The 26,943-nt window shown below is 37.1% G+C and overlaps 1 protein-coding gene across 1 annotated transcript in view; it reads left to right on the top strand.

Moving 5' to 3' along the window:
* Positions 1–26,271, top strand: part of eif4e3 (eukaryotic translation initiation factor 4E family member 3) — an 82,055-nt gene extending 55,784 nt beyond the window's left edge. The window contains exons 3-7 of the mRNA XM_060835213.1: positions 6,386–6,480; positions 6,586–6,646; positions 11,825–11,891; positions 14,321–14,476; positions 23,756–26,271. Coding sequence (XP_060691196.1) covers positions 6,386–6,480; positions 6,586–6,646; positions 11,825–11,891; positions 14,321–14,476; positions 23,756–23,802 — 426 coding nt within the window. The 3' untranslated portion in view covers positions 23,803–26,271. The remainder of the gene's footprint in view (positions 1–6,385; positions 6,481–6,585; positions 6,647–11,824; positions 11,892–14,320; positions 14,477–23,755) is intronic.
* Positions 26,272–26,943: the final 672 nt, after the last annotated feature.

Raw genomic sequence — 26,943 nt, 5'->3', positions numbered from 1 at the left:
GAAATGCATGGTTTACAAGACCTATGCATTTCAGATTTTCATGCTTCACTGAATATTAAAGTGTTGTAAAATCAGCCTTTCTTTTTAACAGTATGTTAGCATTTCCTGTTCCCCTACTGTAAAGGATAGACAGGTGGGCCTACATGACAATCATATTTAAGTTTAAGTTTGCAGAAGCTCAAGAGCCTTGTGGATTTAATTACATGCTTCATTTGCTTATACTGAGATTAATGCACAAAAGCACCTGTGTGGAATTTGTTTATTTTTTGGGGTATTTTCCGCTTAATAACACAGATCTGTCATTATTATCCTTCATCTGTACACCAGTGAATAACCAGAGGTATTTCTCTCAGGTATGCAAACTTTCTCTTTTGAAAGAATTCTTAGAAGGATCTGATTGGTGGCAATTAAGTATTGGATTTTGTTTGTCGAGCAGGAAAAATGTTGTGAAAGATTATTAAAATGCACTGAACACTTAATGGTTGATTGTTTCATTTCAGTCCAAAAACTGTTGATGTATTTAATTGGTAAAGAGGAGTTTTGACTTCTTTATTTTTCATTGCCTGACCCTTTGTGCCACCTTTTTTAATAGTGAGATGTCTTTCTAAATTTGTTGCGAAAACGCAGCATTAGGTGAAAGCAGCTAAAAGTACATTTTATGGTGCCTGCAACAACATACCTTTCTTGCTTAATTGCCAGAGCTAGCAGGAGCAAGACCACTTTTATAATGGAGTAAATTTATGAGCCCAATGTAATCTCCAGCTTGGAGGATGAATCAAGAGATGATAAACTCTCAAGATAAGTATTAGATACTTCGGTTACCAATGTGGCAAGCTATGTGCTGCCATCCTTGACCTGCAGTTTCAGCATCACCAGTCATTTAACGTTATTGCTGTCAATAAAAGTCAATGGCAACCTGCCTCAAGTCCAGATTTCAAACCGTTAAGTGAATCTAATTGTAAAAGCCAAACTTCTATGAATAGATCCAAAGGGAGTTGGCTTATCAACCATGGTTGTACTTGTGGCTTGAAAAAGAAGTTATTGTATTTACTGCTATTTTGATCTCTAAAGATGTGAGAAAAGATGTTTGACAAGATAAATGAACACCCCTTGTTCTGATGGCAACCTTTAGCCGATGTTACTTGTTCTTTATCTTTGATTGTCATCGTTTCAGCTTTATAGTGTATAACTAAGTTCACTGTTGTACATGGTCCCTGATTTTGAGAAGAGAGATTTGCTGGCTAATATGTATAATAACGTGTAATGGTAAAAAATCCACCTGTATCTGACAACTTAGAATTACTGCTAGGTGATGCAGCGCCGACTCTATGGTCTAAAGTATAAGTAATCATTTTATTATTTTAAATTATTTTCATTGGCACTTTTTTAAAAATTCTGTGTTTGCTGGTAGATTTGTATGTGCTTTCTCACTCTGAATAGACAGCTGTCAATTGAATCTGGGATATTTTATTTATTGTCTCTTTTGTGTGTGCTAAACTATATCTTTGAATGTTTTAAAAAGTCTGAAGTAATACAAGTGGCTATCAAAACAGCAGACCTAATGAATAAAGCATTTTCTTTCCATCATCTTTGAGGAGAAGAAGAACAAGATAGTGACAGATGAGGTGTAGAGGTACAAAAAGGGCACATGTGTTTTTTTTAATACTCTTGTTATTTATGTCCTGGTCATGGATCTACTCATTGCTTAGATGTGAGCATCACTAATGAGGCAAGCATTCATTGCCCATCCTAATTAACTTTGACGATTGGTGAGCCGCCTTCTTGAATTGTTGCAATCCATTTGGTGTGGATACACCCATAGTGCTGTTCAGGAGTGTTACAGAATTTTGACACAGCAAAACCAACCAGGGATGCCCTAATTCTGTGTGAATAAAAATAAATTAAAGTGTAATATTGTTTTTAATTTGACATTTACTTGAGGGCACTTCATAGAGAGCTTTATCATATAGTTTTTCACACTTAGTGCTGTTTATTTTAAAATAAATTATTAATTGATATGGAAATTATGATACAATTGGTACTTTGCATAAATGGCTTTTAAAATGTTTAGGTATCCAGGCTCCTCTTTAAAAAAAAGATCACCTGATAATACTAAATCTGTTTCCACAGTGTTGTCTCTGTTCTTCAGCATCCTGTAGAAACTGTTGCATAAACTCTAAAACTGGAATATAATCATTAATTTAGAGATTAAAGTTAAACAAACTGCATATATGTATTGGATTCTAAATTGTATGTAGCTTCGTGATGTTTTGATAAGTGTGATCAAATTCTGTTGTATAGAAACTTGGGACATAAAACTTTTTAATCTGAATCTCTTCAAGCAATGATTTTAAATGCTAAAATAAAGTGTAGCATGAATGCCTGAAATGTTATTTTTTGAATTGGCCAGTTATTAATGTGCAGGTACTCAGGAAATCTGCAACCAAGGGAGATAAGCATGATATACTGAGATTTTGGTACACAGAAGAGCCAGACACCGAAAAGTGTCTGAAATTGTCTGGAATTGATGCAAGTAAAACTGCTACAGTGTGAATAAGGTGTATGGTATATCGTCCCAAATCATTAGCGACTAATTAGTTTCTGTAACTGAACTGCCCATCTACCTCTCTAAGTTTTCATGAAATATCTTCATCCCAACCATTTATCACTTTGATTTATTTCAACTACTGTTCGATCTAATCTGTATTTCATATTTTCTGTCTTAATTTTTTTTTAAAAAGCTTCAATGAATTCATCTGTGCTTAATTCTTCTGAAAATATTGTAAGCTCTGACATCTGATAGTATATCGTCCCTTTTTAAGAGACATTGCATGGAATAAATTGGAATTTCCACAAGGTATTCTTACAGCTAAGTGCATCCATGGTGTCACATTTGTCAGTTTTTAAATGTGTAAGTCCAAACTGTTTTCTTATGCCAAAACATTGTTTTCCTTTCAATACATCAAATTTTCTTTTTACAAGAATCCGTATATGTTCACAATCATTTATTTTCATGACGAGCCTCAGTACTAATCTTGAAAATTTTAAGTAGAATATAGAATGATTAATCTTTTATGTCCTTGCAAGTTTTTTTGCTGGCTTGACTGTTTCCACACATCGGACACACCCATCCTAAAGATGTGAATAGCTTTGACGTAAAAGAAACTTAACAGGTTGTTGCTGGAGCTAGCTTAAATGTTTTTTAGGGACACTGAGTTTGACTAAATGTGTTATATTACTGAAGTAGAAATCTAATCATTCACTTAGTAATACTTATTTATATCTTTAAAGTTATCTATGTGTATGCAGTTAAAGCCATAACATCAAACACTTTTTCTAGACTTACTAATTTGATTAAATGGGGCATCTGTAAACAGATATTTTTACTTGCATAAAACCAAATTACTTCTGAGTTATGATCCATTTGTGATTTAGGTAACTAATAAAGCTATACTTATGATCTAAATTAAAGTATTTATTAAAATAAGTTTTAAGATTATTTCCCCAATTATGCAGACCTTTACATATTTAAATTAAAGTGGCAATTATGTGGCTATGTATTAAAAGAACTATTAATATTGCTGTAAAGTTTAGCTGCTCACCTGTAGGATATACAATATTTTATCTTAAAAAATTCTTGATGCATTAAAATCAATATTGTCCTGTACATGTGATTTTCCTTTGTATCACTTTTATAAGAAAAGTTGTACCTATCCATTAAAATACTTGTCTTTGCTCAAACCATGCTGTTTAACCATGATATTAAAGTTTAAAAACAGTTCTACAGTCATTCCATATGTGGTGAATACATTAACAACAGTGATGTGCAATTTTATATAACTCCTTTTAATCATAGTAAACATTCTAAGGCACTCTGCAGTAATGGTACCAAAATTTGGGAGAAATTTGGTGATGTGACAACAGATTACCAAAAGTTTTGTCAAGGAGATTGATTTTGCTGACTTCATTAAAAGAGGAAAGAGGTAAGAATGTTGAAGCAGCACAGTTTTGAGGTTAGGGTTTTAGAGGCTAAAGGTATGACTATCGAGGAAGGAGTGATTTGAAATCTGGGATAGTCAAGAGACCAACATTAGAGGAACACAGGTATCTCAGAAGGTGTAGGGATGGAGATTATTGGATCAGGGTGGGGCAAGAGATGGAAAGCAATGATGGAAATCTTTTAAACTTTTAGACAATGCTAAGCAGGGACTTGCTTAGCAAGTCAGTGAGCAAAGGGTTGATGGGCAAGATGGATTTGGCCTAAGTTGTGTCACAGGCCAAAGCATTTTGGCTGAGTATCTCAACATGTAGGACTGCAGACAGGCAATATAACATTGGTGAAAATAACCATTTCTATTCATTGTGTGGATATGATGTTGGAAGCTCACCTGTGTCGCAGAGTTCACGAATGGTTTGGTTCAGTTTTCTTGGGAAGATGGATTGAATCACTGGCCAGGGAACATAATTTAGTGGTGTTGAAATACAATGGTCACAGTCTGCCCGATATTTTGTCAGATGAAATTACTGTTGAGCCAGTGCTAGATGTTGGACAGGCATTCTGATCTGGGACAGTGAAGGAGTAAAGAAAGGTGGTGCTGGTGTTTTACAGCTGGGTGTGGTCAACAGACATGAGAAACATGCCCAACACACTATCTATTTTGCTTTGTCTTGATTGAGCAAGACAATTGCTCACAGGTTTTTAGGCATGTATTCATTGCTCATTATGTGGTTTTCTACCCTGGGAACTTTATATATCTCCAGTGTATTGAGTTTTTCTGTACTGGTGCTTTACATTTATAAAGGTCACTTTGTTTTATTGTGATTTCAGCCAATCCATAGCATGCACCTCCTAGTTTCTAGATCTCATCTTTCCAGATATTAATTTTTATTGTGTAATTTAACTGCACTTGATCAAGAAATAGTGTAAAGAGTATTTTGTAAAGGTATGTTTCTTCCAAGGAATTATCTTTGCTTCATATATAGTGCAATTTCTGGATGACCGATGTGAGGGTGATGCAATAATAAGTACTAATTATTGCCATCCTTAAGTCATTGAGTTAGATATTTTCCCAGTCTTTCTTCTTCTTGTGACACTGCTGAAAAAAGTTCTGTAGATGGGGTCATTTTTGCACTAATTCAGCAAAATTACCATGCTTCATTTGGCTGAAAATATAGGAAGCATCACTGTCCAGCCTGATCCATATTGGCACAAAACTAACATGAGTAACCTTTTTGAAAGGTGTAGCATAACAGCTGTAGCATTGACTGAACTTTTTTTCCCTTTACAAACGCAAGATCTTGAGGTGATTGATGCCAGTCAAATTGCTGGATGTCAGCTTGTAATTCAAAACCAAAACTCATGTCTATATTCACTAATTCCAAAGGTGTTTGAGCCCTTCACCATTTTGGATGGGTATACGATCACCCAAGTTAAAAGCTTGTTCTCAATACGATGAGGAGCTAAGGGAATCTGTTAGTGTAATTGTATGGCTAGGAAGAGCTCCTAACCTAATGAATTAGATTTGTCTTTGCATAAATAGTTTTTCACTTGCTGAAGTTCCAGTAACAGGAGATTAGTAAAACCCTAAGACTGCAAGTGTTCGCTGCCCCTAGACATTGATATTAGACATCATTGGCACCAGATAAACCAAAAGGGGGAAAGAAAAGAATTGGAGGAAATTGGAAGAAATTCGTTGTCCTCTTTTTCCACCTTTTGCAATTAGAAGTCCTGAAGTCAAGAATTCCACATTCTGAGACATCTGCTCTGTTTTCAGAGTATTGTATTTCTGGTATCATGACACATGATGCAATTAGCCTTGTACCACAACAGATTTAACACTCTTGGGTGTTTTTAAATAGTTTTCTCTTATCTTCTCACTTTCAAGCATGTCTAAATCTTAAAAGTATTCTTCAGTTAATGGTCATGCATGCAATCTTCCCTTAGTCCATGCTCAGAACGCCATGTTCTTGCTCTTAAGTGCAGTAAGTCATATATAAATTGAATATGTATACAAGTAAAAAGTGATCTTGCAGACTTTGAAGATACCAGTTCTGTTTGACTATCTAAGAAGCAGTCCACTGAAAATGCAAAGATTAGGTGCTGCATGTTTGGAAAGAGTTCAAAATATAGATTCTCTTAGACCTGAATGTCCATGTTTTACCTCAAGAATATGGAGTGTCATCATTATCTAAATGATGAATTAAAATGTTTTTAGTATGGTATTATTAAAACTTGAATAATGTGTTTTAAAATGTTATTCAGAATAAAGTGCATTCATTTTGAGTATGTGCTAACAAGTAGTTTAGGATTATAAGTTATTTACCGTTGCATTTCCTGTGCGAACATTATATTTTAACTTAGTTGTATTTCCCCTTCTCCCACTAGAGTTTTTGGAGTGTGTACAACAATATTCCTGCAGTGACCAGCTTGCCCCTCCGTTGTAGTTACCACCTAATGAGAGGAGAGAGACGACCATTGTGGTAAGTAACTGGGTGTGGTATGACACATCTATAGAAGTGCAGATTTCTAAAAGGTGTGCCTACAATTTATCACTATTTTGAATTTGCATTTACTGCTTTCTATAGGGAAGATGAGAGTAATGCCAAAGGAGGATTGTGGAAAATGAAAATCTCAAAAGAGCATACTGTAAGTATTTTTATAAACAATAAATTAAGAATATTATTGGCTGTGCTTAAAAATGCATGGTTTTGTACTGTTTTCTTTTAAATGTGTAAGATTGTGATGGAATTGTGAGGCAGACTTCAGAAACTTTGATATAGTCAGTAACTTCAACTATTTTCCTGACTAGATGAATTGAGTTTTTGCATCATATTATTCCCTCGTGAATGTCAGCAGTTTGATCAAAGGTGATAATTACAGAAATTAAGTTTATGGACATCAAGTTGATCATACATGGTATTGTATCTATGACATGAGCACTAAATCTAATCCTCAGAAATTTTAAAATAAATTAGAGAATAAGTGATTGAGGGGATGTTATACAAATATATTTGAAAAATACACTTTTGGTCTAATACATTTGAGCTACTTCAGAAGACAAACTGGGCTTGTTTTCACTGGAGTTTAGAAGTTGTAAAGTGTGACTTGACACAAGATCATGAATGGCCTGGATGAACTCAGGGTGTGTCCTGTTTTAAAGTTAGGGGTCACCCTTTTTGGTTATAGATTAGGAGAATTTAAAGTAAATTGCATTCAGATCTTTCTGTAGTACTAGCCAAGCCAATGGAATGTAAACTAGGCCCTACAATGGTACAACCAGCAAAAGGATATAATTATATCATTACAAATTTGTGTAGAAACTATACGTTATAAAGATAGGCATTTAAATAAAGCTTGTCCCCCCTCTTGGGTAGAGGTAAAAGAGACACTGGAGAAGTTTTGAAGAGAAGCAGGAAATTTTTACCAGTGGCCCAGCTAATAATTATCCTGCAACCAGAATCTTGAATCATAGTATCTGATTATCCTCACATTCCTGGCTGTGACACCTTGCTGTACAAACATTGGCTGCACGGTTCCTATTTAAAAATGTATCTATGTTTCAAAAGTATTTCATTAACTGCAAAGAACATAAGGACGTTAGAATAAGAGCAGGAATAGACTATTCAGCCACTAAAGCCTAATCAGCCATTCAACAAGCTCATGGCTGATTTGTCCTGGGCCACAACGTTTTATTTCATATCAACTCATCATAGCCCTCAACTTCTCCATTTTGAAAATATACCTACATTCTTTTTAAATACTTCAAATGATCTAGCCTCTACATCTCTCGTGGTAGAAAATACCAGACATTTACTACCCTTTGGGAGAGAAATCCCTTTGTCCCTCACTTTTAAATGAGTGTTCCCTTATTCCATAACTGTGTCCCTTTGTCCAAGATTTCCCCATTCATGGAAACATCTTGTCAAAATCCACCCTGTAAACCCCTTCGGAATTGTATGTCCTATTAGGATCATGCCTCGTTCTTCTAAATTTAATGAATGAGGTTTAATTGGTTTAGCTGTTCTTGGTAACACAACCCTTATGTAATGTCTCTCCACTTTATTAATAGTCTGCCTTTTGATTCTTCCTACTGGTGCGTTACCTTGTATTTTCATACATTAAATTCCATCTGCCAAGATATAGTCTCTCATTCAACTTAACTACATCCCTTCGCTGATTCCTTATGGCCTCATCACAACATCCCTCTTTACTTGACCCCCACTCCAAACCATTAATATGGGTACTTAATAATTGTTACCTGAGGACCAAACCCTGTGATATATATTTATTATCTTTCCAACCTGAGAAAGATCCATTAATTCCCAACTGTTGTTTTTTCCTGTGTGTTAATCAATCCATGCTAAGTTATCACTCAATCTGTGAGCCCCTATTTTGTAAGAATTCTTCAAATTGTGTTTGCAAGACTTGTAAACTGTGAGGAGACAGGACGTTATATTATCTTGTCTTTCAAAGGGTACAATCTTAGTGTTTGCAAAAGAAGTAAGGATGATCTGAGGAAAATCTTTCTCAGTTAAAGTTGTGTAGTTAAAGTATTGAATGCAGAGTCAAGAAATGTGATGGAAGCAGGTTCAATTGAGCATTCAAGAGTGCATTAGATAATTATTTGAATAGAAATAATGTGTAATGGTATGGATGGAGAAAGGAAAAGATTGGCACTAGGTAATGATGCTCGTTTGAACAGTCAGTGCATGCACTGAAGGAGGCTGAATGGCCTCCATCTACACCACAACCGTTTTGATTGTGTGATAACCTTTTGTATGGTACGTAAGCAAATACTTTCTGGAAATGCATATCTGCTATATCTACCAGTTCCCCTTTGTCATCTCTGCTTGGTATGTGCTCAAAGTACTCGAGACCAAATTTGTCAAACATGACTTATAGAGTCATAGAGATGTACAGCATGGAAACAGACCCTTCGACTTCCCTTCCACAAAGCTGCATTGATTCGTTTGATTACAATAAGCTTTCTAAATGTCCTGCTGTTTCTTCCTTAATAACAGACAGTTGCATTTTCCTAATGACAAAAATTGGCCTGTAGTTTCCTGTTTTCTGAACCACCCGCTAACCTCATTGAACAGGAGTGCATCATCAAAAAATATGTGATACACAAACAGCAGCTTACAAGATTTACATCTGTTCATTCTTCCTTCCACCTTAGGCATCCTTGTAGTTTCTTAAGCATTTAATTTATTCCAAGATATTATGCTTGAGGCAATGCATCTCCAAATGTGTTCTCTTTTCCAACAATGTGAATTACCTTTACATCAAATATTTGAAACGAGATTCCATCAGAATCGACTTGGTTTTTAAGTTTTGAACTTTGCAAAGAAGGCCAATGGATTATGATGTGTAAATTAGCATTTTCTTGTTACTATTGTCAAATCTAGACTTAGAATAATAATCTTAAAGTATCTTTCTGTATGTTGTGTAGTGTTTGTGATAATTGATTTGATTTATTTGAGAATTGCCCAAATAGTTCCAACTCCTAATCCTGGAATAAGATTGTATTTACTTCCAAAGCTTTTCAAAGGCTGATTATTTTTTTTAAAATCATTCATAGGATTATAGGTTTTGCTTGCTAAACCAGCATTTTTTGCCCATCCCTAATTACCCAGAGGGAAGTTAAAGATCACCCCATTGCTATTGATCTGGTGTCACATGTAGGTCAGACCAGGGTAGGGACATTTAGTGAACCAAATAGGTTATTCCAACAACTGGCAATGTTTTTGTGGTCATCATTAGATTCTTAATTCCAGGTTTTTTATTGAAGTGAAGACAAATTCCACCATCTACCATGGCAGAACTTGAACCTGGGTCCCCAGAGCATTGTTTGGGTCTTTTAGATTAATAATTCAATAGTGATACCTTTGCCTTCCCGATCTGATATTCTGCTGATCGCAACACTTTTGCCTGTATCTGTAACAACTACATTAAAGGTTCAGCTACCAGGCTAAAATTACAAACAAATTTCCAGTAAAGTCTATATATTCCTAAAAATCTCATGATTTTTCATTTCATTTTAGGAACAGGGAATTCTGTTAGAGTGTTTACTTGCACTTTCATTGGTAGCTGTTGTCATTGTCACATGGTATGTTTGAGCTAAGTTACACTTGTTCAGCAATTTACTTTTGGCTAAATTTATTCCTTAAGACAGCAACTGTAATTGCTTAAACAGAACTTCTACTGATCTCACATGCTGTTCCCATGTATTACTATATAATACAATATAAATGTCGCTGAGGTGTTCTTTAATCCAAATGACATTACTTGAAATTGGTAAAACCCATTTAGTGTAACAAAGCATATATTTCTTTCTACCTTGATAATGGCACATGCCAGTACTTTTTCATTAGCTCAGTGTTAGAAAGCAGTGAGGTACAACCAACCCTTTCAATGCGGTATTCGAACTGTTGAGTAACAACCGAAAGAACTGCAGATGCTGTAAATGAGAGACAAAAATACAAATTGCTAGAAAAAACTCGGCAGGTCTGCCATCATCTGTGACGAGAAATCAGAGTTAATGATTCGGGTTCAGTGACCCTTCTTCAGAACTTCTGGCCGTTTCCTTAAGTCTCAGAAATATTGCTTATATATATCAGGCCCTAACTCCATATAGTTTTGTTTAAAACAACATCATAATCTTCAGAGACTCTTTCACTGATAGTGAAGCATAAACCTCCTGTTCTTTTCCTGCTAACTCTGCATGAGCAGTGTTCAGTCGTCTTTTGCCCAATTAATTTGTCTAGCCACTTTTTCTCAAACACAGAAGAATTCCTCCATAACTCTTTTCCTCAAATTTTAGTCAGGCCTGGGCAAATCTAAACGTTTTCTGAATGGACTTCAGTTCAGATTTTCCATACTTTGGAGTAGTGCATTCCACAGACTTACGAACCTTTGAGAGAGGTAATTTCTCCTTATCTCAGTGTTAAGATAAAGGGCAGCAGATTTAAAACTATTACCTCTTGTTTTAGATAGTCCCACAAGAGGAAACATTCTCTGTCTACTTTGCAAATGCTAAAGGGGATTGACATATACCTCCATTGGATCTCATCCTTCTAAACTCTAAAGCATAGGCCTAAACTGCTTAATCTTTCTTTATAACACAAACCATCATCTTGGAATGAAACTAGTACATCACCTCTGAACTTCCTCCAATGCAATTGCATTCCTCAAGTAAGGGAACCAAGATTGTACACACTATTCCGGATGCGTTCTAGTACGATGCCAAAATTCCATTTGCTGTCCTTATTACCTGCTGTACCTGCACGCCAGTTTTCTGTGATTTATATACGAGGGCCTCCCAAATCCCTCTGCATTGAAGCACACTGAAGTTTTTCTCCATTTAGATAAAAAATTGCCTTTCTAATCTTCCAACAAAAATGAATGCCTTCACTTATCCACGTTCAATTACATCTCCCAAATTTTGGCCTGTTCATCTAACCTGTTCTTATCTATTTGTAATTTTCTTACATTTGTATTACAATTTACTTTCCCAATTATTCAGTTTCATAGAACACATAGAAATGTAGAATTTATGCAGATGGTTTTATTTTACGAATGCTAACCTTATTAATATGATCTTTAGTTTGAATGTCTTGTATTCAATCTGACTAAATGCATTTATTTAAAATTTGTGCAGTCCAAAGAAATTCAAATGGCATTGTAAATCTTTGCAATTTTTGCATTCTACTTAAAGATAAATATCAGTTTAACATGGTCTCACATCGCTAAGCATGTTTATGCAAGTTCCTTCATATTAGGGCACAACTCATATAACTGTTTTTAATTTGTTTCTGACGATAGTCCGCTGTTTGGAAAGAACTACTGCTGGCCACAATAGGTGAACAGTTTGTAGATTGTTGTACAACAGGTAAGACTAATCTTAATGTGTTTTTTTAAAATTTGGTGTTTTTATCACTGTTTCTTTAAGAATAGCAACAGGCATCTGCAATTTTGCATTTCAGGGACCAACCTTCTTCCTTCTACTTCAGCTAATGTTTTGTATGCCTTGAGAAAGGAATATTTTTCAATTAAAAAACTGAAAATAGTAACTGGAATGGTTTCCATAAATGTTCATGGATCACTTTGCTTGGATTCTCCATGAGGAATACTGTTGGCAGGAACTTGTAAAAAAAGTATGGTTCTACCTATTTTGCCCAGTTTTTCTCCCCAACTTCCCCTCCCCAAAAAAAAGTTAAACAGCTACAGTTCCTACTTCTGCTTTCCTCTATCAGTCGGTTACCACCAAATTCCCACCCAACCTGTCTTCACCACCCCACCCTGTTACCAACGTAGCTTCCCCATCCAAACCAGTACCTCTACCTGTCTGACCCACTGGCACAACTGCACATTCATTCATTTACCCATCCATTCACTGGCACAGTCATTTATTAACACATTGAAAATCTGTTTAAATATCCTTGAGTTTGTCATTATACTGGGAAACATAGCAGATAGGTTAACTAGTGCTGTAAGAAGGGAGCATTATTCTGTGTGCATTCTCTTCACTGATGTCTCCAAGATTTTATGATCTTTTGGAGGATCCTTCTTTAGAAAATTTGCAGTAAAAATTAGAGGAAGTCCAAATGTAGATTTTTGTCCAACCAAGATTGGTGAAAAAGATTCAAACTCTAATTTGTAGACCTTCAACCTCTATCTCATACATTTCTTTGGGTTTGTAAGTATATCTGACTCTAGATATCTTTCATTTGTGACGAGGTTCCTATGAACACTACTTCTAATTGGCTTGAAAATACTGATGATACGACCTAGTATGGTGACGAAACGTCTGAAAACAAGACTTCAAGCTCAGAGCTAATGTACATACTTACTGAGCATATCTCAAGCAATAAAAGCAGCTGCCTGTCTTCAGATTGCAGTGTGAGATATATAATAAAGTACCCTGCACGATGAAATAAAAAATGTTTATTCTGAGCAGCCTCCCTCTCTTTCCCACTCACCTACAGCCTTCCAGTCTTCCTCTATTATTTCCATCAGGAACATGCATAAAAACACACCGGCTTCATCGCCCCTCCTGTTCCTGATGCAAGCCTCCGGCACACACACTCTCTAAGTCTCCTGGCCCCAGCCTTACACCACCAGACTGCCATTCCTAATCTCTGTCCCTGCTCCTGTTGTGGCTTCCAGTCTCTGTCTAGCCTCCCAACCCCTTGTTCGGGACATATAAGCTGATGATGTCCTCACCACTCATGAAAGATGGTGGTGCCACCAGCGTGTTTGCAGCTGCTTCCTCCATTCTGTCCTGTCACTGCAGGTGACTTGATGGGCCATGTCAACTTGTGCATGGCAGCCACATTGCATTATTGATAATTACTTTGTTCTGGTTCAGTCTGCAATCATTTCTGGTTTGTGATTTAACATAGTTTATCAACTGAGAAAGCAAAGGTAAATTTTCTCCACCTTTTGTATAATGGCTGTTGATCTCACAACAAATACATTAAATTTGTGCTGATGTCTGATTTAACTCCCCTTTGTAGACAGCATTTTCAAAACCGAGGACCATTTGCACAGAATGAAAAAAATTTAGTCTTTAAGTGCTCCCTATATAAAACCCAGCAAAAGTACAAAAGCAAACAGTATAGTCATTGCGTAGCTTTTATAATGCTGCATGACATGCTGTCAACTCCGTTGCCAGCAGCACCATCTGCTGTTCCATACTTGGGTATCCCACTGCTGTCTTTCTGCTCCTTTGCTGCTCTATTATGTGTGTTGGTTGTTGACTACTATTTATCCCCCATTTGATTTCATCCCACGCTCTCTCTTGTCCAAGTCTGTTCCTTTCCCTCACTCCCTACATTTGCCTTGACTGATTACTCTGCTATTTTCATTCATGGCCAATGATGAAACAGTATAGTATTCATACCAGTCAATTATTTTAAATCATTTATTTGCAAGACCAATTTAAATTTCAGCATTGGTTTTGGACACTGGAAATCTTGAAATAGCTCATCTAAGATCAGTTATGGGTGATGTGACAAGCAGGCTAATTTTAAAAAAGATCTTTATTACAGAGCCATTGTCACCAAGATGATCAAGATGCTTTTGTTTTTGCTTTTGGCTGGCTGAGAGGATTATCAACTTTGCCAGCATCTCACTTACTAACATTAGTATGAAATCTCAGGGACCACATTCCAATGATGACAACGATGTTCTATGTTCAAGTAACATGCATTCTCCATGCTACATATTCTTATGTCTTCCTTGTACTTTAATTAAAAAAGCCTTCAGATATATATGAATGCAAGCTTTAACTTATTATAGTCAATTTTTTCTGACCAGATGATGAGGTAGTCGGTGTCAGTGTCAGTGTCCGGGATCGTGAAGACATTGTTCAAGTTTGGAATGTAAATGCTGCTAGAACAAATGAAGTAACTATTATACAGAAGATTTATGAACTTCTCCCAAAAGTAACTTTTAAGGCAGTTTTTTACAAACGTAAGTATAAATGTACCTATTTATGAAACTCTACTTGTAAGCTGATACATGATGGCTTTTTACAGCTTGCTTAGTAAAGTAAATGATGATTTGCATTTCAAGTTATACAGGTACAATTAATTTCAATCACCTGAACATTTTTAAAATTTTTCTTCACACAGTTAATTATTTTAAATTGCTTAAATAGGTGTTACTCAGAAAATATTTTGGGATGCACTGTACTGACTTTTAATGAAAATAAGTATTAAGAGACACTATTAGCATCCCAAAAGTCATTACTTCAGATCCTGTCAAAAATACATTGTAGGCTGTGAAAGAAAATGGTCTGTTCACTAACCTCCTTCAGGGAAGAAACCTGCCATCTCCATGTGTACAGAAAAGCATAATTCTACAGATACTGAAATAAAAATAGAAAATGAGAAGAAATACTCAGCAGATCAGGCAGCATTTGTGCAAATGACCTTTCAGAGATCTGAAATGATGGGCTGAAGCTTCCACCCCTGAACAGTATGGGCAGTGTTGATTCAATTGGTGACATCAGAAAAATTAGAGTCTTGATGTTCAAAAAAAGTCCCTGTTTTACACAAAGTTTTAGCAGCAAAGCAAGACTTTGGCTAGTATTGGTCTATTTCCATGACATTGTTACCTAATCTGGCCTCACTTATGTGCAGTTCGCTAATTTCTCAGGCAGTGGAGAGAAACTATTCAGCAGCAATTCTGAACATAAAGATTTGAGTACCTGGTGGCTGCAGTTTGTCACTTGCTCCTCCAGGACTCCACCTTGGTCAGCATTCCCCAACATCTCAGGGTGCGCTCCACGGACAGTGACTACCTTCATCCATTGTCCAAGGACATTGGCATATATGACACACATCAGTCTCTCCACATCATCATGGCACATTTCTGACTCATTTATAATATGGTTTACCACTTCACACTTCAGAGCACACTGACACCTTGCAGTGCTGCCTCTAGGCCATTTTGCATGCACAGAGACGTACTACGCTTTTATACATTTTGGGGCTCGAGGCTTGTTCTTTTAGTGTTTGCTTACTCTCAGCATCTCAACCTTGCCTTTTTGTTCATTATTGAATCATTCATCATTAGTGCTCAAGGGGGACTGTCAGCAGTCAAAGCCCAATGTTACAGTTCAGTCAACAAGATCATTTGGTTTCAGTCCAGGAGCTTGGACATGGTCAGGAGTTCCCTGTGATTATGATTCTCAGGATGTAGTACACAGTCAGTCCTACAGGTCTGCTAGAGTGCACCTACTCTAAGGATAGCGTAAGTCCGTTAGAGAGCTGTGTATAGATCAGACAGGGGTCCTGTCATTTATCAAATATTGTTATTTCAGTAAGTCCAAGTTGGGCACTTAGCTTGGCCCTAGGAATCTGAAAGTCAAGACCGGATTATCAGAGGCTCTACTGTGGGAAAGTAAGTGGGCAAGTCAAATATGAGGATTGAAGCAAGATGTTGGGATGCAATGCAAACAATAATTGTCAAAGAGAAGGGTTGGGGGGAAGAGGTAACTCAACAGGAAGTGACAGTGCATTGAGAACATAGTCAAAAATCACATGACACCTGGTTATAGTCCAACAGGCTTATTTGAAACTGCACATTTGGTTTGGTTTGGTGGGGAGCTGATTTCATGGAAGTATTTATCAAATGCTCTTGTAAGCAATATTGCCTTTAAAGTTTGATTGAAGATTTGCAGCTCGGGTATCCATTGTTGTGGTTGTGTTCGCCGAGCTGGAAGTTTTTGCTGCAAACGTTTCGTTCCCTGGCTAGGGAACATCATCAGTGCTGTTGGAGCCTTGTGTGAAGCGCTGCTTTGATGTTTCTTCCGGTATTTATATTGGTTTGTTCTTGCCGCTTCCGGGTGTCAGTTTCAGCTGCAGTGATTTGTATATGGTCCAGTCGATGTGTCTGTTGATGGATGTTCTTGCCGCTTCCGGGTGTCAGTTTCAGCTGTAGTGGTTTGTATATTGGGTCCAGGTCAATGTGTCTGTTGATGGAGTTTGGGGATGAATGCCATGCTTCCAGGAATTCTCTGGCTGTTCTCTGTCCGGCTTGTCCTATGATGGTGGTGTTTTCCCAGTCAAATTCATGTTGATGGTTGTCTGAGTGTATGGCTACTAGTGATAACTGGTCGTGTCGTTTTGTGGCTAGCTGGTGTTCGTGGATGCGGATTGTTAGCTGTCTTCCTGTTTGTCCTATATAGTGTTTTGTGCAGTCCTTGCATGGTATTTTGTAAACTACGTTAGTTTGGCTCATGCTGGGTATTGGGTCCTTTGTTCTAGTGATTTCTTGTCTGAGTGTGAATGTTGGCTTGTGTGCTGTTATGATTATGAAGGATTCCGACCCCAGACCACAACTCACCAATAGAATAAACAACACACTAATGAATCTACAAAAAAACGGACAGATAACCAAAGCGGACCAGCAAAAAATGAAACCTGAAAGCAACAACACCCCCAGATTCTTTGGACTACCCAAAGTACACAAACCAGACATCCCACTCAGATCCATAGTATCACTACCAGGGACACCAGCATACAAACTGGCCAAAGAACTACAACAAAAACTGAAACACCTAGTCAGCAGATCCAAACACTCCATACAATCAACACAGGAATTCTTGGAAATCATCAGGAATACACACATAGACAAAGAAGAAACCATGGTATCATTCGACGTGACGGCACTGTTCACTTCAATTGACAAAACCCTAGCCAGAGAAACAATAGCCAACCTACTGGACATACACAACAGAACACAGGAGGCCGAACCTATCAACAAGGACGGCATACTTAAACTACTGGACCTGTGCCTCACTACACACTTTACATTCAACAATCAGATATACGAACAAATCAACGGAACACCCATGGGATCACCAATCTCGGGACTCATAGCAGAGGCAGTTATGCAAAGGTTAGAACATACAGCCCTACCACAAATCCAACCCAAACTCTGGATCAGATATGTGGATGACACCTTTGTAATCATCAAAAACACACCGAATCATCAACGCCACACTCACAGGAATCCGATTCACACGAGAAGAGGAAAAGGATAGCCAACTCCCATTCCTAGACGTGTTAGTAGAGAGAACACCCAACGGAGAATTCACCACAAGGGTACACAGGAAACCAACACACACAGACCAAGTCTTAAACTATGAAAGTAACCACCCCAACACACACAAACGAAGCTGCATCAGGACACTATTCAAAAGGGCCACAACACACTGCAGTACACCAGAACTGCGAAAAAAGGAAGAGGAACATCTATACAAGGTATTCGCCGAAAACGGATACCCACGCAACTTTATCACCAGATGCCTAAGAGATAGACCAAGGAACGAGGACATGCCACAACCCAAAGGACTAGCCACTCTAGCATATGTCAGGAGCGTCTCAGAACTGACAGCCAGACTACTGCGACCCTTAGGACTCATAACAGCACACAAGCCAACATTCACACTCAGACAAGAAATCACTAGAACAAAGGACCCAATACCCAGCATGAGCCAAACTAACGTAGTTTACAAAATACCATGCAAGGACTGCACAAAACACTATATAGGACAAACAGGAAGACAGCTAACAATCCGCATCCACGAACACCAGCTAGCCACAAAACGACACGACCAGTTATCACTAGTAGCCATACACTCAGACAACCATCAACATGAATTTGACTGGGAAAACACCACCATCATAGGACAAGCCGGACAGAGAACAGCCAGAGAATTCCTGGAAGCATGGCATTCATCCCCAAACTCCATCAACAGACACATTGACCTGGACCCAATATACAAACCACTACAGCTGAAACTGACACCCGGAAGCAGCAAGAACATCCATCAACAGACACATCGACTGGACCATATACAAATCACTGCAGCTGAAACTGACACCCGGAAGCGGCAAGAACAAACCAATATAAATACCGGAAGAAACATCAAAGCAGCGCTTCACACAAGGCTCCAACAGCACTGATGATGTTCCCTAGCCAGGGAACGAAACGTTTGCAGCAAAAACTTCCAGCTCGGCGAACACAACCACAACAATATTGCCTTTCTTGGGTTTTAGTAATCATACCACACTTAGTCTTTTGGTTCAATCAATAGCTTCTCTTTTTCAACCAGCCTTGCCTTGATTGATCAGTTGGGTACCCAACCAACTGTCCGTCCTTGAACATTACATATCCAGGTGCCAAAATGTCTGCAGTGTTCTTACAAGAATAACTAACTTGCAGTTATATTTTCAGGCCAGTTTCCATACACAAACATCAGTTTGTGTTTTTTTGTTGAAAAAGCTGCCATTCAAAATTTAATTATGAACTTCTGTTCTCACTTCCAAACCGACAATAAGAAAAGAAAATCATGGTCTGAACAATACCTTGTGTTGACAGTGCCTTAACATGGCAGATTTCATCAACAGGGAAGGATTCCATTTGTTTAATGTATCATCATTTATCAAATAATTATATCTGGTATCATCAATACCAATACTACATCATCAATACCACATCATAGAGGTCTGCTCTAGGCACTTTGGAAACAGCCATGGTGGTAGTACTCAAGTTGACTCTCATGTTCCCATTTCTCAAGTGCTGGATGCCTTACAAGAATGGCTGTTGGAACGTATCCTCCACATCCATGATTGATGATTCAATTACTGAGACCAAATGTGGATACATGCAGCCCATTTTTTCCACATGGGCCATGATGGAACTGACAACAAGTCCCTTGAAGCTGTGACTCCCTTGGTTCAATCTGTCTGAAGGGGCCTGACAGTACATTCCAGACAGTGAGTCATACAATCCTTGCATACTGTGCCCTGTCAACTGGAGCAGATAAAGAGACGATATGATGAATGCTGAACAGCTAAGAGAGCCACAGGTATCTTCTGAAGAGAAAGATTAAAATATTGAGCAGGAGATTTATCACTGTCATGGTGCAGTGCAGCATCGGGTGCAACAAAATGAACAGGACATGAGCACAGAGGTCCAGTAGATTTGGTTTGAGTGGAGTCATCACTCACTGACTGCAAATTTATTACTGTTCAAAAGGCAAGCAGCCCCTGCTTGCTTCCAGAAGCAAATGCAGATTTTTTTTTGTTTGTTTCTGAACTGTTATTGATCAAAAGGCAAAATGAACAACTCTCTGAATGCTTTCCAACATGTGATGTTCCATTTTGAACAATGACAAAAGGTTATTCTATGCCAGGCGTTAGGAAAAGAACAGCACTGTTTCAAATAGGATTTTGTCATGCTGCTAAGGATGGGTAGCCTCTAGCTTCGTTTCATATAACAGTCAGTTGAACAGGTGATTTTTAAAAGAGGCAATGTATTCATGCATGTGATGTTTTATTTTCAATAAAGTGTCACCTGTGCCATCTAGATGGCCCTTAGAAGCTTTTGTTTTGTTCCCCTTTGTGTACTGTGAGGGGATATTCCTAGCTGGCAATGTTATTCTTGGTCTACAGCTAGACTTTAAATATGGCACCTCTGATGTGAATCCCAGCAGGTCCCAGCGTGCCGAGTATTTCCTTCACTGGGAAGCACAGTTGCACAGTGCAATGGAGAATTATGAAAAAGAACTGACTGGAGTTCATGGAGAAATTCTGTGAAATTCCCCAAAGTTGATCGTTAGCTGATATCTGATAAAATTCAGCCTGTTAACTCTGTTTCGGTTTCTACAAATGCCATGTGACCTGTTGAGTATTTCCTGTACTCAGTTTTTGTCACCCATATTCAATCTAGCCTGCATGTGACTGTGTGAATTATGCTTAATGCTTTCAGGGCAACTAGAAATGAATAATAAATGCTAAATTTTGTGTCATCCATATACCAAGAGTGCAATAAAAATAAATTAAAGTAAGCAACAATACATCCAATCCCTACAGTTTGCAAATGTTTAATGATGATCTTCATGATTTTGAAATATTCATGAATTATTTAAGTTGCTTATAAAGAAATATGGATCATTCAAGCAGAAAAAATGCCTTACATATGAAGTTCATTAGGGTCATATCTTTTGTAAATAAATCATTTTTTTAAGTTCTGCTGTATACCAGAGATAGAAGGGTATTGTGGTGGGTAATGGTAACTATGGTGTTCACCAGGTCAAATTGTGAGCAAATCTCATGATATCCCCTCAAACCACTTGCTTTATTTATAGACAAATAAATAGTATTTTGCTATTGATCTACACTTCTTTGGAAATTTGAGCCCTAAAGTCTTAATGTCCCTTTACTGAGTTGCATTGTCTTAGACAATGTTCCTTTTTCCCTGATCATTGATTATATATATTTATTTCCTACAGTAGAAAATGTGTTTAAGATAGCTGCTTACAGTCTCAGACCTCACAGAAAAAATGTTTCTTTGACATTTTTTAATTTTCTATGCAAATTTTTGGTCTCAGCAGTGCCATTTTGAAGAACAGTTCTGAGGCCTATTACAGCTGAATTAGTCTTTGTCGGTTTGTTTTCCCTCTCCATACATGATAAAAGGCCAATGCTAATTACCTCTTTTCAAAATTGTATGGAGTCGCACACTTTCCATTACAAAACTATTTTGGAAACACAATCCTTGTTCTAAACTCATACAGGACTTAACCAGTAATTTACTGAAAGTGATTCTGGCTGTAAGAATGCTGAAATTGATTAAAAATCACACAACACCAGGTTATAGTCCAACAGGTTTATTTGGAAGCGCTAGCTTTCGGAGTGCTGCTCCTTCAGGTGATTGTGGAGTATAAGATTGTAAGACACAGAATTTATAGCAAAAGTTTACAGTGTGATGTAACTGAAATTATATATTGAAAAAGACACGGATTGTTTGCTAAGTCTCTCATCTTTTACAATGACCATGTTGGTTTCAGTTCTTTCATATGTAAATCGCAAAATCATTTTTTAAAAGTTACATTCTCAAATGCACTTTTAACAATTGGTGCCGTGTCAGCCATTGGCAAGACCAAACAGAGGCTATGGCAACAAATGAATGGGCATCACAGAAAAGTCAACAGACAGGAGCGTTCCCTTCTGGTCAGAGAACACTTCAGTGGTCCGGGACATTCGACCTTGGACTTTCGGGTGACCATCCTCCAAGGCAGACTTCAGGACAGGCAACAATGCAAAGTGGCCGAGCAGAGGCTGATAGTCAAGATTGGTACCCTTGGGGATGGCCTCAACCGGGACTTTGGGTTCATGTCACACTCCCCATTGCACTACACAGACACACTCTCAGACCCCCTCTCATATACTCACACACCCCCTCCCCCACACACACACACCATCTCTCAGACTTAAGTCCCTTTACACTCTCGCTCTCAATACACACACACCCTCTCACAAACACTCATAACCCCCCCCCCCCCCCCCCCCCCCCCCCCACACACACACACACACACACACGAGCAGACGCAAGTTTGTAGGGTGAATTTGTATTTGCAGAGTTACATCTTACTTTCAAAAACTGCATGAATCAATGTAAGATTCTGTAAATCCATTTTTTTTACATTAGAATCAGTCTGACCATTGTGGCACTGACAGCCTCACAGGCAGTTAACACCTTCAATACCTTGCTGAGCCATCATGACACCAATTGTTAAAGTGCACTTGAGAATATAACTTTTTTTAAAAAAAGCTTTGCAATTTACGCATGAAAGAACTGAAACCAACATGGTCATTCTAGAAGAAGAGACTTAACAAACAATCCGGGTCTTTTCAATATATAATTTCAGTTACATCACACTGTAAACTTTTGCTATAAATTCTGTGTCTTACAATCTTATTCTCCACAATCACCTGATGAAGGAGCAGCACTCCAAAAGAGAGTGCTTCCAAATAAACCTGTTGGTCTATAACCTGGTGTTGTGTTATTTTTAACTTTGTACACCCCAGTCCAACATCGGCATCTCCAAATTGAAATCAGATTTTTTCAACCAATAAAATATTCAGATTTTGCTCAGTTTCTCTACTCCAGCAAGAGGTATAGAATCTAGAGTGAGCATGAAACATTTCTGATATAATTCCCAAAGCATGCCCATCTATCCACAATCCACAAGTATTCATATAGCTGGGTAGAAAAATATTGTGTGAACCCAGATGTCCTCTATCCCTGTTCCTACAGCACTCCTTGATCAGTTCATTCTGTAGACTCGAGCTTTAACCAAATTTGGCCTTTATTGTTCACAAACACTATCCAAAAATGTTCGTAACAGTTTGAAGTATCGATCCAGGTTGGCTCGTACCCCAAGTACAATTAAGAAAATTGGATGGAAATATCAAGCTACCAATTAAGGAATTTTTTTTTAAAGGATATTCTAATGAATGCTTTAACTCTGTGTCATCAGCAATCAAAGCTTGTTGCCAATTTGAAAATTATCTTGTTTTCTTCCAGTTCTGCTCACAGAACTACTTTAAACAGAGCTTCCACCTGATCGAGTCATTGATCAGTATCAGCCAAAGTAATGAGACTTAGAGCTTCATCCAGGGTTTAAGGGAGCCCTCACAGCAGATCCCAAGCATAAGATCCACATTCGAGACCAAATGCAAAATGACTTAACTTTCAAATATCTATCAGGAAGCACTAAGTTAAATACAAACTATTGCAGACATATAGGCAAATACCCACACTGGGACCATATACATTTAAACAGGTTTTAACTTGCTCTGTAAATGCATTTATTGATGGAAGGCTGTGGTCTATATTGCATTTGCTTGTCAACCCAGTACATAGTGACCTTAAAAAAAAATTAGAATAGTTGTTCAACCACAAGAGGACCTGTAGCCAGAGTAATCCAGTTGATTTTTAGTCACTTGATTTGTTTCAGAGCTACGTCTCTCAACAACATTCAGAATAAGAGACCTCAAAGTTCAAGGCTTCACACAAATGTAGTGCATTTCTTAGTTTCTTTGCTCAGGATCATCAAACAGAGTTCACGCTCACTCCTTTATGCCAGGTCTGGCCTTTAATTATTTCTGTTTCACTGTTCTTTCTTGCATTGTGATTCCAATGCTGCAATCTTCAGAAGGGTATTTTCCACAAAGCTGCCTTGTGTGTAGTGTAACATCATGGGTGAATATTACCTGACTGTTCATAGCTTATGGTTTAACATCGCAAGTTATTTGTAGGTGAAGGTTGAACTTCATGAAATATAAGATCGTGATTACTTGGGTATCTAATATTTAAATTTTTACTTTATTATATGTCTTAATGAAGTCAACATTAAGAAGTGGAATTAATACTGTCCACATCTTTTTGCAGCTCATGAAGAACATCATGCTTTTGAAGGTGGTCGTGCAAAGCCATAGTGATTCACAACAAGCACTTTGTGTGGAGAGCTGAGAATTTGTATGTAAGATTAGAGAGTTGGACTCTAACCACCAAAATGGTGAATTCGACAAGAATTGTAACATTTTAAAAAGAATCAGGTGACTAATTCTCAAAGGAAAGCAAGTGAAATGTTGCCATCTTTGTATATTAGTTGTTTTGTGACTTGCATTAATATCCCTATTTCAAAAAATCTTTCTCTAAAGGCAGGAATGTTGTTCATCATTGATTAGATATTCTTAATTTTAATATTAGATAACTTTACTTTTGCTTTTAACTGCATTCCTGTTCTTTCAGTCTTGAAGTTTCTAACTGTGATTTAAGTATTACTTAGCAAGTGGTTGCTAACATGTTCATAAGACCTGGTGTTTAATCTGAAAAAAAAACTATCAAAGTAGGAATTTTGATTCACACCATAGTAAAACATGGTTAATGGTAGCATATTTCTAGTTATCATGGTTTTTTAAAATAAAAGTGATTGTATTATGTGATCATGTAAGTCACTGTAGTTTTTGGTCTTGTGGATGCTTGCACTGATATACAAATATTTCCATCAGCAGATTGTCTGAAAGAACTGTTGAGTTTGTGTTCTCCTTCGTTACGTTGTATTATACAACTTTATTTGGTAATAATTAGAATTTTAGGCCATTCATTTGCAATGTATTGACCTACTTCTCTTCTTTGCTAGTTATCTACTTCACTTGTTTAAAAGTCTTACTTGAATTCAGGAGTTTTTGAAATTTCTTATTATGGCACCTTAAACTAGTTTTCGTTCTGTCTGTAGAGAAAGAGCATGCAGTAAGTAGTGTTGCAGTAGGTTTTTATTCTGTTACAGTACTTGCTGTATAAGTGCAGTGGTGTTATGTGATGTGACTTATACATTTCATTGCTACAGAACCAAAGAAATCTGTTGTAAAGTTTCGAGAAACTGAAGAAAAGTAAGGAGAAAGCTGTGAATGTACACATGCCATGCCAAAATAAGATTAACATCCAAATATTATTTTGGAATTGCACAAAAACGTAACTTGTAAATTTGAGTGTTTACTGCTATGAATTCACTGTGTGTATGTATATAAAGAAATACAGAAAACGTTTTTTCCTGCCTTCATACTAAATGCAATCATGATAATTGTAACTGCCCAGTATGAAAAGTGTTGAAAAGGTCATCTGGGCTATATGCAGGACATTCTGATTGCCGAACTACCTGGAACTTGTTCTGTAAAATCAAAACAACTTTTTATCAGGACTTATAAATTAGGATTCAGTTCTCAGAATTGGAAGTTGTCTCTCTGTAACAAATAATTTGCTATACGTTTCTCTGACCAGACTATCAGTAATTACTTCTCTATTAAAACTATCATACATCAAGTTCTGTAGCATCCATTGCACAGGTGTTACTCCTAATTTACAATAGTTTAAATAAAAAGGCTAAACTACACCCCAAATGACAAAGAAAAATAGTTTTGCAAAAGTAAGCCCTTTTCTTTGCATCAAATAAATCTAAAATAGACTTGGGAAAACTGCAATGGTTTCCTACATCTTGCGTAATCCATATCACCCAGTATCAACTTATTGATCATTGCATCTTAATTATTATTGTGTTCTACTTGTTTTGAGAAAGCCAAGTTCTTGGAGGTTACTACACTTTGTGCTGTGTTTTTATTTTCTGTGCACTGATTGATTGTTTTCTGGAAATAAACAAAAAGCAGATATTTTATCTCAACTAACCAGGTTTCTGTGGATAATGGGTTAAAGCACAAATGCTTCTGTAACAATCAAAGCAAACTGGTAATTCATGACTGTGAAAACGTACATTTAAATATTATCATCAAAACAATTCTGTCTTTCTTCATGAATGAATGGGTCAGTAAAAGTATTTTGTACTTTCCTATCCTTTCATGCACCCATAAGAAAGTTCTGTAACAGTCGGATATGTGAATGTTAATATAATATTTTTAGTGTTTTGGATATGAAACTTCCTCAAAGTTTGAAACCAGATCTGCTGGGACTCTGGTAAGCGAACAACCAGTTTTAAATTGTATTTTCTTATGATTTGAAAATAAAACCTATTTTTTTTATTTCTTAGTCATGGTTAATTTTTGTAATCCCACCATAAATCAGTTTGAAAACATCCATTGCTCAAATTTTTAAAAATTTGCTTTTAAGTCCCATCTGATCATTTGTGTATTGATATGCAGAGGTCACAACTAGAAATGCTAGATGATATTCAAGTGTAGCCTGTGAGGGAATTTAGAAAATATTTTTTAAACTTTTCTAGGATTAGTTGGTAATAACTTCAGTTTAAGACATTAATTTTAGTTTAATTGCATAAACATGGGAATCAGAAAATATAACTTCAGATTGTTGAAAGGTGTTGTAAGAGCTCAAGGTTAATCAAGTCTACTCTAAATTTGATATTTATATTTCATAATTCCAATTGTGCTACTCTCTTCAATGTATCAGTTTGTTCTTTTGACAACTACTGAATAAAAGAAAATATGTACAATATATTGCAGTGTTTCATTTACCTTGCAGCAATTTCCTTATTTAAAAAAAAGGTAATCATGGCTTGACAGTTTTTCAGTAGCTGAAGCTATTATGTTTGATTCTAACTCTGCAACATTTAGAGTCATAGATATTTCTTGCCATTCCTGTAAAATCTAGGTAGCAGTCACAGTTAAGTTTGCAGCCTCTTTTTTTAAAAAAAAAACAGATTATTCTCAGGATTTCAAGACTGGGAGCACATTTTGAAGGTGAGAGGAGAGAGAGAGAGAGAGACTTTAAAAAGATATGAGGGGAAATGTATTTTTTACGAAGAGGCTGGTTCGTGTGTGGAATGAACTTTGTGAAAGTGGCGAATGTGGGTACTATTACAACGTTTAAAAGGCATTTGATTCAAGTCCATGAATAGGAAAGTTTTGGAGGGATATGGGTCAAGAACAGGCAGGTAGGATGAATTTGGTCAAAGAAACAGGTGGGCTTGGAGTTGCTTCACCATTCAATTAGCTGATTTGTACCTCAGCTCATCTAGCTGCCATTGCTCCATCCCCATTTGTCCCATAGCCATTTTAAAGAAGACTATATCAGATTTCTAGTATCTGTATAGAAAAGGTTGCCTTCAT

Source organism: Hemiscyllium ocellatum, chromosome 14 (genome assembly GCF_020745735.1).
Source record: "Hemiscyllium ocellatum isolate sHemOce1 chromosome 14, sHemOce1.pat.X.cur, whole genome shotgun sequence".
NCBI lineage: Eukaryota > Metazoa > Chordata > Chondrichthyes > Orectolobiformes > Hemiscylliidae > Hemiscyllium > Hemiscyllium ocellatum.
This window is presented reverse-complemented; position numbering and strand designations above follow the sequence as displayed.